This window comes from Procambarus clarkii, chromosome 81 (assembly GCF_040958095.1).
Source record: "Procambarus clarkii isolate CNS0578487 chromosome 81, FALCON_Pclarkii_2.0, whole genome shotgun sequence".
Classification (NCBI taxonomy): Eukaryota; Metazoa; Arthropoda; class Malacostraca; order Decapoda; family Cambaridae; genus Procambarus; species Procambarus clarkii.
In genome coordinates, this window is record NC_091230.1 from 25437429 (window position 1) to 25451719 (window position 14291).

The window sequence follows — 14291 nt, forward strand, 5'->3', positions numbered from 1 at the left end:
GAGGATTTTAGCCAGCCAAAAATACCCGTTAGTAAATTGCCTGTAAGCAGTGATGATGATGACGAGAGTGAAGATAACATTAAAAATACTAAGAAAAGGATTGTCCATAGATCATATTCAGAGAGTGATGATGATACTGCAATGTTTCTTACGAAGAACCCTTCGCAACACTCGCTGGAAGTGCCGAAGGTGCAGTATTTTTGTGGTGTAAATGCTAGATACAGTAAAATTTATGTCATAATTATTGTACTGTAAATATTTAGATAAGATATTTATTCAGGTAAAGGTACATACAGTAATTGTTTTTGTTTAAGAGTGAATTCATGTCAAACATGTGTAACTTTGTGGTTCGCAGTATACTATAATCTTGGTTTGGTGCTCTTCTTAATTTTATGCATTTTAGCATTTTTTTTTTCCTTGTTTTCCTTGTTTATTTTCATGTTTATAAATGCAAACAGAATTTTACCTGAATTTATCTCTGAATTTACCTCAATTAAAAGTAAATTCAGGTAAATTTTTGTTTTCCATGTTTATAAATGCAAAGAGAATTTACCTCTGATATAATAACTGAACTATCATTTAAAACTTTTCTCAAGTCAAATATATTTGGCTGAAATATTTGGAGAAGATTCTACACGAATCCTTCCCTTGAGGAAGGGAATATGCAGTGAGAACAAAGTACAGTACTGTAGTTGTATTGTACCAGTACTGTAGTTGTATTGTACCAGTACCGTAGTTGTACTGTACCAGTACTGTAGTTGTACTGTACCAGTACTGTAGTTGTACTGCACCAGTACTGTAGTTGTACTGTACCAGTACTGTAGTTGTACTGTACCAGTACTGTAGTTGTACTGTACCAGTACTGTAGTTGTACTGCACCAGTACTGTAGTTGTACTGCACCAGTACTGTAGTTGTACTGCACCAGTACTATACCAGTACTGCATCAGTACTGTAGTTGTACTGCACCAGTACTGTAGTTGTACTGCACCAGTACTGTAGTTGTACTGTACCAGTACTGTAGTTGTACTGCACCAGTACTGTAGTTGTACTGCACCAGTACTGTAGTTGTACTGCACCAGTACTGTAGTTGTACTGCACCAGTACTGTAGTTGTACTGCACCAGTACTGTAGTTGTACTGCACCAGTACTGTAGTTGTACTGCACCAGTACTATACCAGTACTGCACCAGTACTGTAGTTGTACTGCACCAGTACTGTAGTTGTACTGCACCAGTACTGTAGTTGTACTGCACCAGTACTGTAGTTGTACTGCACCAGTACTGTAGTTGTACTGCACCAGTACTGTAGTTGTACTGCACCAGTACTGTAGTTGTACTGTACCAGTACTGTAGTTGTACTGCACCAGTACTGTAGTTGTACTGCACCAGTACTGTAGTTGTACTGCACCAGTACTGTAGTTGTACTGCACCAGTACTGTAGTTGTACTGCACCAGTACTGTAGTTGTACTGTACCAGTACTGTAGTTGTACTGCACCAGTACTGTAGTTGTACTGCACCAGTACTGTAGTTGTACTGTACCAGTACTGTAGTTGTACTGCACCAGTACTGTAGTTGTACTGCACCAGTACTGTAGTTGTACTGTACCAGTACTGTAGTTGTACTGCACCAGTACTGTAGTTGTACTGCACCAGTACTGTAGTTGTACTGTACCAGTACTGTAGTTGTACTGCACCAGTACTGTAGTTGTACTGCACCAGTACTGTAGTTGTACTGTACCAGTACTGTAGTTGTACTGCACCAGTACTGTAGTTGTACTGCACCAGTACTGTAGTTGTACTGCACCAGTACTGTAGTTGTACTGTACCAGTACTGTAGTTGTACTGTACCAGTACTGTAGTTGTACTGCACCAGTACTGTAGTTGTACTGCACCAGTACTGCACCAGTACTGTAGTTGTACTGTACCAGTACTGTAGTTGTACTGCACCAGTACTGTAGTTGTACTGCACCAGTACTGTAGTTGTACTGCACCAGTACTGTAGTTGTACTGCACCAGTACTGTAGTTGTACTGTACCAGTACTGTAGTTGTACTGCACCAGTACTGTAGTTGTACTGCACCAGTACTGTAGTTGTACTGTACCAGTACTGTAGTTGTACTGCACCAGTACTGTAGTTGTACTGCACCAGTACTGTAGTTGTACTGCACCAGTACTGTAGTTGTACTGTACCAGTACTGTAGTTGTACTGTACCAGTACTGTAGTTGTACTGCACCAGTACTGTAGTTGTACTGCACCAGTACTGTAGTTGTACTGCACCAGTACTGTAGTTGTACTGCACCAGTACTGTAGTTGTACTGTACCAGTACTGTAGTTGTACTGCACCAGTACTGTAGTTGTACTGCACCAGTACTGTAGTTGTACTGTACCAGTACTGTAGTTGTACTGCACCAGTACTGTAGTTGTACTGCACCAGTACTGTAGTTGTACTGCACCAGTACTGTAGTTGTACTGCACCAGTACTATACCAGTACTGCATCAGTACTGTAGTAGTACTGTACCAAAACAAATATGTATTGTCACGGCTTGTGCTCTCTGATATTTTCATTGATACTGTTGATTTAATTAATTTATTTAGTTATTTATATATATACAAGAAGATACAGTGGTTGTGAAAGTACATATTCTATGTTAGTGATTAAGGAGTTTTAATTAGAACTTTAAAATAAAGCTTTGGAAGTGTAAATAGCACAAGAGAAAGTGTGGAAGGTGTGTGTGTCTGTTTTTAGCAGGTTTAGGAATTTGAACAGAGGGTCTAAGTTACCTGAAAACAGAATTTGTTACAGTTCTGATAGCTGATTTTTACTGGGTGATGATGGGCTTGAGGTAGTTTGCAGTGGTTGAACCTCATGCACAGATACTATAGTAAGATGTAGATAGCTTAGTGAATAGTATAGTGTGAGAAGATCAGAGTGGGAGGAATATAGTATCTGTTTTTTTTTCTTTGAAGTACAGTATTTGAATAAAAGTCCTGTAGTGAGTACTGTTGTTATAACTTGTATATTTTACAGAGACTTGGATTTTTTTTTTAATTTATGCAAATAAAGAGCATTTAATAAACCCTTTGAATGATTGTTAAGCATGGAAATAAATATTTGCAGCTTAACTTCAAATACAATAATGACTTGTATGATGCTGAACTGTCGGATGAAGAACGACCTCCGGGGAGCTACGAAGGTTGCCAGTCTTCAGGGAAGCCACATGACAGTGACGATAGTGACGAGGAAAGAGCAAATATTGGAAAAAAGAAAAAGGTATTAAGTTGTACGTTATTTTGTTGTCTTTTATGGTGTATGTTTGCATATATTTTTCTGGTTCTTATACAATATTGTATTTTATGAAAAGTAAACACTGCAGTGTACTGTGTTGTCTTGTATGTATTATAATACTTCAACTTGTCACTTAGCTATCAGATAAGAATTTCAGGATGAAGTCTTATTCATAGAAGACATGAGATTGATACTGACTTATGATCCTTTAAATGTTGGAAAACATCATTGATTACTAAATTATTATTATCATAATGATGTAATGGTAATATCTTCTCGAAGACACAACAACACAGGATAAAAACCTACACTTCTATACCCTGTGAAATTTATGTAAAGAATTACACCAAGAGAGATGTCTGTATGAAACACAGGCCTGCAAGATTAAGATCCTGGTTTTAAGAAGCTGTATAGACAACAAAATTTGTGCAGAAATTCTGAGGTTGGTGAGCAGAATTGCTTGGATGGCAATCCTCTCCCAGTATTTCAAGAGGAGTACCTTCGATGGCAGTTACAGCAGCAATTGAAATGAGGGAATGCAAATTCCAGGACTCCAGACGTTGAGCTGTACGTCTTGTCCTAGCCACATACTTGGAGACCTTGACGGGGCACTCAGGAGAGTGTGGGAGACTTGGTGTAATTCTTTTCATAAATTTCACAGGGTACAGAAGTGTGGGTTTTTGTCCTATTATAATTATTTTTATTATCATCATCATTAGTGCAGTAGTAGTAATATAATATAAATTGAGATGTTTAAATATAAATGATTCCTTTTGTTCATCCAGGATGACATGTTACTGTTGACAGTCACTGTATTTGACCAATATTTGGACACATCTAACCAACACTCTTTGTCTTTGCATACAGTTAGTTATAAAATCACTATTTCAGAAGGTGAAGCATCAACCTCCAACGCTAAAGCAGCAGCAGGTTGAGGTTCGAGAGATTTACAGCGAGTCTCAGCGCATGGTCCGTGACTCTCAAATTTCCTTGCCGTACCACAAACCAAAGCAGAGAACCCTCACAGAATTTCTTAATAGGCATGTAAAAATTATAATTTAAAATTTGTTGTTTACCATATAGGTAAAGGAAAGTACCATACCTTATTACAAGGTATTAAGTGTTCTTGCTGTTGCCATGTAGAAGATTCCCATAACTTATGTTTTATTGTTATGTTCTCTATGTTTATTAGTGTTATCTGGATATTATATTTCTTTACTGTTGTAATGGGGGACCCTTTAACACATACTCTGCTCCAATAACTCTATACATGTATACAGTTTTCTTCTATGTGCAATTTGCCGTTTGCAATTATTTCTCGTGGGTTTTCAATATTTTTCCTTGTGTGCACTTACGTGTACAACTTTTAAAATAAGTGTTCAGTTTGAGGGTTAATACTGTATTTTACAAACCCCCTATTGTAGAATAGCACCAATATGGGAGATGGATAATTTGTTTTCTGGGAGCTCCATGGTGGCTCCCTGTTGGGAACTGCTTGGTTTGTTTCATGCATATCAAATTGCGCCAGGTCTTTGAGAGTCATGAAAAGTTTACTGGCAACTGGAGGCAAAACCTGGCTATCTCATAAAGTGCAGAAAACAGAGTATACTAGATCATTCTAATCAAGAAAATAGTTTTTTTCTAACCAAGAAAACGACTTTCTAACCAGAAAGATGGGAAGGAACCACCGAGGGGTCACTCCCAGAAATCCAACAATGAATGTAATGAATTGCCTCTTTCTGGTGGGCCCTTCGGTGGCTTCCTGTTCTTGCCCTTTTCCTTCAGGGGCTTTCGTTAGAGTTTTTGCTACACGTGTCTGATTCAGTATTAGCAGCTGGACCCTGAGTTGCCACCTGGTGGTGGGAGGAGTAACTTTGGATACTAGTCTCCTTCCCTCAGATAATGTCCAAGTCATGTAATGAACCTTGGCTTAACACTGCAGTATGGCATGCTTCACAAATCAATGGCTGCCTAAAACTGCTGCAGTTTTCATCAAAGGACAATTTCAGAACCTCAGAAGATGCTCTGGATAAATTTGCATGCACATGAAGTCTGACATGTATTGCAAAATAAATCACATACACGTGCTTGGTCATGTGACCAACACTCATAGGGGTCTTTGTTCAAAATGGCCGCACTGATCTTGAGTTAAGAACTCCTCCAGGCTCAAATGGGGTGCACTGTGGCAACATGAATGTGAGAGAATTGTCTCATCTGGATCGACTCATTTGGAATCGATCACAAGACGAGCCAAGCTGAATTTTCCAGAGTCCAGTAGAGTACTGTACAGTACTTTGGGACGACTGTGGCATGTGCATCTACGCAGCAGACAGAGCTTCACATCTCGACACAGGGGACGTCCTCACCAAGAATGCTTATGGTGTGGGTAGACAGCCCACACCTCGCAATACATTACCATGAAACCTCTACATAAGTTTCTCATACTCCATCTGAATTGCAAATTAGATTACCTATCCAGGGATATACAACACAAGGGAAATCGTATTGCACAGGACATAGTACTCTAAGGGGCCTCGTAGCCTGGTGGATAGCGCGCAGGACTCGTAATTCTGTAGCGCGGGTTCGATTCCCGCACGAGGCAGAAACAAATGGGCAAAAGTTTCTTTCACCCTGAATGCCCCTGTTACCTAGCAGTAAATAGGTACCTGGGAGTTAGTCAGCTGTCACGGGCTGCTTCCTGGGGGTGGAGGCCTGGTCGAGGACCGGGCCGCGGGGACACTAAAGCCCCGAAATCATCTCAAGATAACCTCAAGATAACTCTACAGTCATCTCAACAAAGGGTGTGCAAGTCGAGATGAGACTATCATTCTTTTACAACATGCAAGAAATCATTAATAACAGTATCATTTTTATTGTACCTTATAGTTTAAACAAAATGTTGTTAATGTAATTGGAATATTTTATGCTTTCATAATTTCTGCATTGGGATAATATCATGACCAATAAATTACTTCTATATGAAGTACTGTGTGTAAATTTCAGTGTAGGATGTTGGATGTAACATGATTCTGTTAATCAGATTTTTAGTTCATCATTCAACCTATCAATTACCCGTTGTTGATATATAATCAGAGTATTTTTGTTTCTTGACAGGAGAAAGAAGGTATCGGTCCCTCAAACACATTTGCGAACCAGCTTCAAAATGAGTATGCGGAACATTGAAACACTTAGGTGAGGACGCAGAAATAGAGTACAAATAGCACAAGAGAAGTGGTAAGGAACAAGATTTGGTGGCAATAGTTTGTCAAAAGGTAGTAAATATTTGAGGTGTTTGTAAATGCCAGCTCAAGATCACTACTATGCACCTACTATTATAAAGTGGTGGGTGCTGCTCTTGATGGAAACTTGAAAAAACTTTTTTGGGAAAATGGAAAAAATACTGGGAATGTGTATTCAATATATATACTGTACAGTGGTACCTCCACTGTACATATGCTTACAACTCTGAAAAGGAATAATTTACGTACGCTTAGGCACGTTTCCTTTCTTATCTTGAATTTCAAAATTTGTTCGTATGAGGAGGCTAAAATGGGGAATTTGAGGCCATTTATTAGATTGAATTGTCGAAAGTCAGAATGGCCTGGTTAGCATGCTTCCTTGTAAGCATGAGGACCAGAGTTTAAGTTTAAGCCCGAGTAGAACTTTTGGGCACTGACCTCACCGTATTAAGCATTGTTTGAGGATGTGGATACAGATTTGTTGATAAATTGTTTCTTTATATTGGGTTGGCAAGCTGATTGGCTTTCCTGGGCTAGTCCATGATAATGGATCATTTAAGTTTTCCAACTATTGTATGGAGGCTGTGATGGAAGCAAATTTTAGATTGTTTATTTTTTTTAATTGTGTAATTACATGGTTAACATAATGTCAAGAATAGTAAAGAATTTACCAGTTATCTTCATGTGATGTGCTAGTGGTACAATCAAGTGAGGCCATGTATAGTTTGATCTGGCATGTTAAAGTTGGTGTGAGTGAGTGGACTGTTGTGATATATAAAAGTGAATTTATATTTAAGACTAACAAAGTACAGATTTTAAATAATTATGTACTTAAGAGGATAGTCTTATGTGCAGTTTCTATAAGGAATGCTTATCCGCAGAAATCACTATAGGTGAAGTTGTGTTTGATTTCGATATATAGTTTTGGTTCATCTGATCAAAATACCATATTTGTTTATAGCCTATTTGTTTTCACTTGCTCAGAATTAGTTGATGCTTCTATTTACACATACTTTTTTTGGTAGGTTATTGGAAGAAAAGAAGAAAGAAGTTGAAGAATTTTATAAGTCCGACTCTGATCAAGAGGATCCTGATGATCAAGATTGGAAGCCAGGAAGTGAGACTAAGGATGAAAAGGAATCGCCAATTGAAGAAATGGGTTTGGAAGTGAATTTAGAAGAAGAGAAAACAGCAGACAAACTGACAGTTTTCACTGGTGGTGATGAACTCCCAGATATAACTCAGGTAATTGATAGTTTATCATCTACAGTAAAGGATGATAAGTCTTCTGTAGAAGAAAAGCAAAATCTCGAAGGCAAAGTGCCTCTGGCAGCAAGTGAATGTGAGAGCAGAAAAGAGGATCAATGTGTAGAATTTACCGACAAAAATAATGAGTCGGGTATTCATAGTGGTGTATCTTCACCGTCTGACCATTCTCAATCAGGAGATGCAGCTGTTGCATGTATTAATACCGCTTCCGAGGTAAATGCATGCTTATTAAACGATATCAATCACAGTGACGAAGATATAAGCATATGTGAAAAGGAGAAAAATGATGTTGTTAGTGAGGGTTTGGACAAATACAGTGAAGGGAAAGCATTACCTCTTGTGACAGAACATTTATTACCAGTTTCTGCAGCATCCGTAACAAAGGACATTAAAAAGACCAATACACCAAAACTGAGTTTATTAGCCTCCAAGTTACGGGACGTAGACTTGAGTAATATTATCAAAAGTACACCAAAGATTAGTTTTGGAGGTGAAGATGACTTCATTGACCTTGAAGAGGAGGCCTCAACGCCAAAGATGATGGCAGGTGTTAATGAGTTGATGGATCGCTTTGTAAAACATTCTAGCACTAAAAGAAAAGTTGCACAAAAGCAGCAAGTCAACCTTAGGTAAGGCCTTCTTTATTTTTAATGTAATATACCTTGTTATGCCAAAAGGGCATATTTTGAGGCATATTCTATTAACCTTTTAAATCTGAAAAGTGATGCATAGTTACCTGATCTATGTTGAATTTATCTGATATGGTTCACCTTAAAATATAGGCAATATAATAATAAACTATTCTATAATTTTTTTAGTATAGTTTGTAAGCTATAATGCTATAATGTTGACAGTCTAAGGGCTTAGTCACCTTTTATTTCATACTAGCTGTACCCGGCCACGCGTTGCTGTGGCTCAAGCACATACGTTGACTATAATGACTATACAGTAATGTGGTCTACATTCCATGTTAGAGGGAGATGTTTTCCCTAATTTTCATTTTAAAGTCTAGTGCTCGTTGCTGTGGTTATTTAATTTTTTATATATCATGTCAGTTTTGCACTCCTATGTATAACATAACAGGTAATATTATAAATGTAATTGATGATTATTTACTTGGGCCTCAAATTTTGTTGCAGCATTGTAAGTAAGGAAAAGGATGCAGATGGCGCCGAACAGCTTGTGTCATCAAATGTGGTTGTTACCTTGGATGCTGAGCAAGAACAGGTTAGCCCAATATTGTTACCAAATCTCACCAAAGTACCAATAAAAAACTTGACATTTGTGTTAGAATTACAAATTGGTCGATAGAGTACATTGTAAACATTGTCACATTTTTGTCCATATCTCTAGTAATAGTTACAGTGCATGAAGTCATAGAAAATGTTTGATGGATGTAATATGTTCAGATTGTTTAGATTGTTAGTCGCCCAGTTTGTGGCTAGCCAGTTGGAGGGGACACACCTTTTAACCCCATAATGCCTAAGAAGGTTTTACGCTTCTCTTATCAGCAGTGATTTTTGCCATGTGCAAGGGCCAGAAAGTTTTAACACATGGAATGAATTGAAAGGAGAGGCAGTTGAGGGTTTTTCAAGTGCCCTTTAAAAGTAGGTTAGACAGAATCATAGGTAATGAGGGTTGGTTACTCCAGATACATAAATGTAAAGATTCTCTCCCAGGAGAGAATCATTCTTTCCTTCAAACTCATATGCATGTAGAAAAAATTGAGTTCCTACCCCACTCACTGATATCACACCCACCAACTGCATCTCCCTCTACCTACGCAGATGCCCATTCTATTGCTACCTGTAACAAGAGAACAGTAGAACAGGATGGATGCTGCAGCAATGTCGCTTGGGAAACAATGAGAAATCAACCTTCTAGTAAACAGCTAGGAGGTCAGGAGTTTAGGAGATAACATTTTCAGATATATTGCAACCTTACTAATCCACTTGGGAGTATGTCATGATCAAAGGATACTGCAGGACCTCTCACTGCCCTCAGGAGTTGTATAAAACATTGGCCGATAAACAGTGTTGGCAGTGGGAAGTGAGTGTGAATTTGTGTAATAGTCAAATTGAATTCTATTCTGTTGTGCTTGTTACATGTTCCACACCAAAATAATTAATCCAGCTTTTCACGTGTTTTTCTGATTAGAGTTTCCCAAAATTATTTGAAAAAATACAAAAAAGAGCATAACTGTATCTGTAACTAGATTGGATCTTTCAATCTTTGGGACTTATGAAAAGCTCCTTCTGAGCATGCTTCTGAAGGTATGAATGGTTCTAGGAGACTGGATGTGTACGATCAGCAAGGTAGCACACATTATATACGTGTCTTTGAGAGCACTGGAGTGCTTTAAATCCAGTATCAGGAGCCCTTTGTAGGGAAGGTCAGTTTGGGAGTTATCAGAGTAATAATCTGCTGTCATGTTTAATATTGAAGTCTTGGATTTTTTTTTTTTGATAGTTCCTTATGGGAGCTATCGGTGCTGAATTTAATGTTCTCCAGTGATACCTATCATCAGCATGACCCTACAGAAGTTTGTTGAAACTAATCCTGTGGTGCTGGTATAGTCACCCTGCCTTGACTGTACACGTCCCATCCTTTGGACCTGTCAGATCTTACCTTAGGGAACCACTAAGATGATGTTCTCCAAAATAGGTATGGAGATATATTCAAACACAATTGTCAGTAACAACAGTCAAATTGAAAAGCCCTTTCCTTTAGCCTACAGAAACTGTTCCTGGAGCTCGTCTCGTGTCCTTGAAGACAGCTCTTAAGGCAAAGATCAGGGAGCAGCGCGAGAAAGTGAGAATTAGGAGAGTTAAGGAAAAACAGTTTCTGGAGACTGAACAAGTTATTGAAGGTAAGTATTACATTAATTACCCATCATTTGAGTATAACCAAGTTATGATAATAATTTGCAGTGCACTGTAGTTAAATGCCAATTCATAACAGTATTTTGTATGCAAATTAGTTTTTCTGAGCTGTCATTCTGTCACTTTTTGAGGTTGGATATCCTGCATGTGTTAAAGGCTGATGACATGCAAGCAACATGTGGCAGTAGTACTACTGGCATAACAGTGTACATGCCTGGAAGCCACTACAGGCTGTGTCATATAGCTATAGTAAATTGTTGTCACTGTTAAGAAAGCACAAGAATAACAGAATTGCAGATGATTCACCTAAAGAATAAATCCACAAGGGCCGTGACGAGGATTCGAACCTGCGTCCGGAAGCATCCCAGACACTGCCTTAATCGACTCGTCACGGCCCTTGTGGATTTGTTCATTTGATGTATCACGTTAGTGTGTGATCTCTGTGTTTAATGATTCACCTATTTATGAGTTGCCATTGGTAATCCTGGATATACGTAATCTGCCAATTACTCGATTGCACCACCTAACTGCCACCACCATGTAGCAACACGTCCCCAACCCATAATTCTCCAGCCCTTACCTTCCTCACATACATCTTGACAGTGTTTCATGACAGTTTGGTAAATGATTACCAGTTGTTATAAGTTAATTAACTCAGTTACCAAATCTAATGATGATGTGATACATCTGATATATATAGCAACGTAGTTACTGTAGCCAGTTTACTAGATGGTGTTACTAGATTCTGCCGAGTATTCCCATTTTCCTGATAGTATTTTAGTGCCATTCTAGTATTGGTTTGGAAGGTGGCTGGCTGTGGACAGTTCTCTGGCTTGAGTCTCTTCCTCTGAGTTCCTGGGGTTGTTTTTATGGCACTGTCAGTCGAGTTACCTGTAGGTTCTTGCTGGTCCACCGAACCTTAACCTCGCCATCCACTTAATTTTCTTATTAGGGATATTAGCATATTGGTAACCCAAGAGGTACAAGTGTTGACTCTAGTAGTTGGCATTTAGTCCTAAAGGAAGTCTCGAGTTCTTTCCCATCTAAAATTAGGACAAGGATTGTTTAGGGCCTCAGCTTGCCTGGTGGTTGTCATTGTGCAACCTGCTTGGGCTTTGAGATTATAAGAATGTGTACATGTCCCCATGTTGATACTAGTGACATTCCTGTCCTGGCTTCAATGTTGTGCACAGGGTTCCTACATGTCCTTGAAAGCTGGAAAAACTTTGAAATTAAAAGTAATTTTGAAGGCTTGAAACACTTACAAAATTGGAGATTATGAGGTTGCTGAGAGTCATTCAGTTGTAACCAGCAGTACAAAGGTACATTGTCAGCCATAAGAAATTGGCCAAGAGGAAAGCATCTATCTCCATGTCATAGTCTTTGGTTATGTCTACTCTCAGTTTTTTTTTCTCGTTGTTTCTTGTAATTACCTTCCCTTTTGGTGTAGTTAAATATAGGTCTCTTATCTCCCTTACTCACTTTCATTACTTTGCACTTGTTTGGATTGATTTCCAGCAGCCATTTATCTGCCCACTCCTGAAGTTTAAGATCTCCTTGCAGCACCCTTCATTCCTCTTCAGTTCTTACTCCTCATCAACTTTGCATCATCTGGTGTTTTGGGTGGTTTGATAGCTTTGTATTTTCAGAGTGGTAATTGGCAATTCTTGAGGTTCCAATAATTGTTTGAAGGGAATCCTGAGTGATTTAATCTGTTCTTTGGTATCAGAGCCTATGGTGGGTGGATTACGATATGCTGCCCACCGTCTCCCATCTCCTAGACTCAAGGACTGTTTCATTGTAAAAGTTGCTGGCTCCCGGCATGATTGAAGTTGACCAGACTCTGGCATGCTAGCAGTGACCTAGGCTCACCCAATGGCCCTTGGTATTGAGGGCAACCAAGGTGCCACTCAGAAAGGATAATATCTTTCATCTTTTGTTTTTCTTTTATTTCACTTGATGGCTACATAGCCATTGGCTTTTAATTGTTCCTGATCTGTTCCTGTTTTCATTTAAACATAAAATAAAGATGATTTTAATAATATTAGATATAATATTTTCAGATCATGATGGAGACCTGCCAGACGAAGAGGCTGAGCTGACTGACCAGAGTGATACCGAGTACGAGACAGAGTCCGAGCCTGAAGAGAATGACATTGTTGTTAAGGATAAAAAGCACAAGAAGAGTGCCTTCGTAGATGATGAAGCAGAAGATGAGGAAGATGAAGACATGGATGAGGCTGATGAAACTGAGAATGGAGGGGATGATAATGATGTGGGGTATGTATTTTTCTGTTAACTAAAAGGATTTGTGTTGAATTGCTTTTAAGGATCTTATAGAAGAAATAAGATGCATTCCAGGACTAAGATTTGTATTTACATAAGTTATTTTATGTATGCATGCATATATATATTGAATTACATACAGTATACAGTAGAAAGTTTTATTGACTGTGTATAAATTGTAAGGTAATACGGCCAGGTTGATTAAATGGAACTATGATGAAAACTGGCCATGGGCTACAATGACTTTGAAACAGGCTCAGTGACGTTCCTATTTCTAAAGCTTAATTGGTGGTTATGATTTTTTTTGCTTAACTTACTTAAATGTGTGTTGAAGTAAACATGTTTGCATATACAGTACATTCTGTGAATAACACTTGAGACTTGTATGGAGCACAACTTTTTGTTTTCCAATTGAAAACTAATCACACTCTAAATTAACCCTTAAACTGCGCATGGCGTATATATACACCCTGAGTAACATGTCCCACGGTGCGCATGGCGTATATATACGCCATAGGGTGCCAGGCTCGATTCAAATGGCCCGCGGCTACATGGGGGTTCACAGTAGCTTGCTCAGGGCTCTTGTAAACAGATGCTATTTTTTAAAAAAATCGTGGGCAATATTCTCAGGTGTGAGAGGCACAGTACTGTTGGAGCAACCAAGGCTGGCACACGCAGCATGAGCGAACAGCATTGCTGTTCAGCTTGTGACCACAGCTTCGCCGAAAAATGTCAAAATAAATATATAATTGTTATTATTTAGCGATGACAATATTACAGATGACCCATGACTGTGATATAAATAACCAGGGTTGCGATAATAGCAGGATTGTTGTAATAATTAGCGCTGTGGGAGGAGTGATGCTGAGAGACAGAGGGAGACAGCATCGTTTACTGACTGTGTGGCTACCTGTTATTGTTTGCATTCACCATACCAGCTCAGTGGTTCTCTATGGTGAACACAAATTTAGATACTTATGTATAATGTGTGTATTAGTGTAATAACAGCAAAAGGATTATTCTGGGAGGAGCCATATGGGTGACGGAGGTGACGTCGTCTGCACGATTTGTCTAGCTGTTTAGAGGGTGGCCACTATGCTCTTTGGGCGCACTACAAGCTTAGGTGTACAGTTACGGTGCATAAAACATGTAGATACTTATATATAATATGTGTATATAGGGTAATAACACTACAAACAGTATTGTTGGGGGACAAAGTTTAGTGCGTGTGACCTTGAAAGAGTGAGGGAGCCGCCAGCCGCCATCTGTGTATAGCGACTACTCTTAGTGCCTGAACTAACTATATCAGCTTAGCTGTACAGTTGTGGT

The 14291-nt window shown here is 38.8% G+C and overlaps 1 protein-coding gene across 7 annotated transcripts in view; it reads left to right on the forward strand.

Moving 5' to 3' along the window:
* Positions 1 to 14291, forward strand: part of LOC123773072 (claspin) — a 103304-nt gene that overhangs the window by 54963 nt on the left and 34050 nt on the right. For 5 of the 7 annotated variants that reach the window (XM_069315452.1, XM_069315454.1, XM_069315453.1 and 2 more), the window contains exons 2-9: positions 1 to 189; positions 3119 to 3271; positions 4178 to 4326; positions 6401 to 6478; positions 7551 to 8423; positions 8934 to 9021; positions 10525 to 10663; positions 12740 to 12956. The exon at positions 1 to 189 is cut by the window's left edge and continues 352 nt beyond it. In XM_069315452.1, coding sequence (XP_069171553.1) covers positions 1 to 189; positions 3119 to 3271; positions 4178 to 4326; positions 6401 to 6478; positions 7551 to 8423; positions 8934 to 9021; positions 10525 to 10663; positions 12740 to 12956 — 1886 coding nt within the window. The remainder of the gene's footprint in view (positions 190 to 3118; positions 3272 to 4177; positions 4327 to 6400; positions 6479 to 7550; positions 8424 to 8933; positions 9022 to 10524; positions 10664 to 12739; positions 12957 to 14291) is intronic. The other 2 variants (XM_069315455.1, XM_069315458.1) reach the window with 1 other exon arrangement.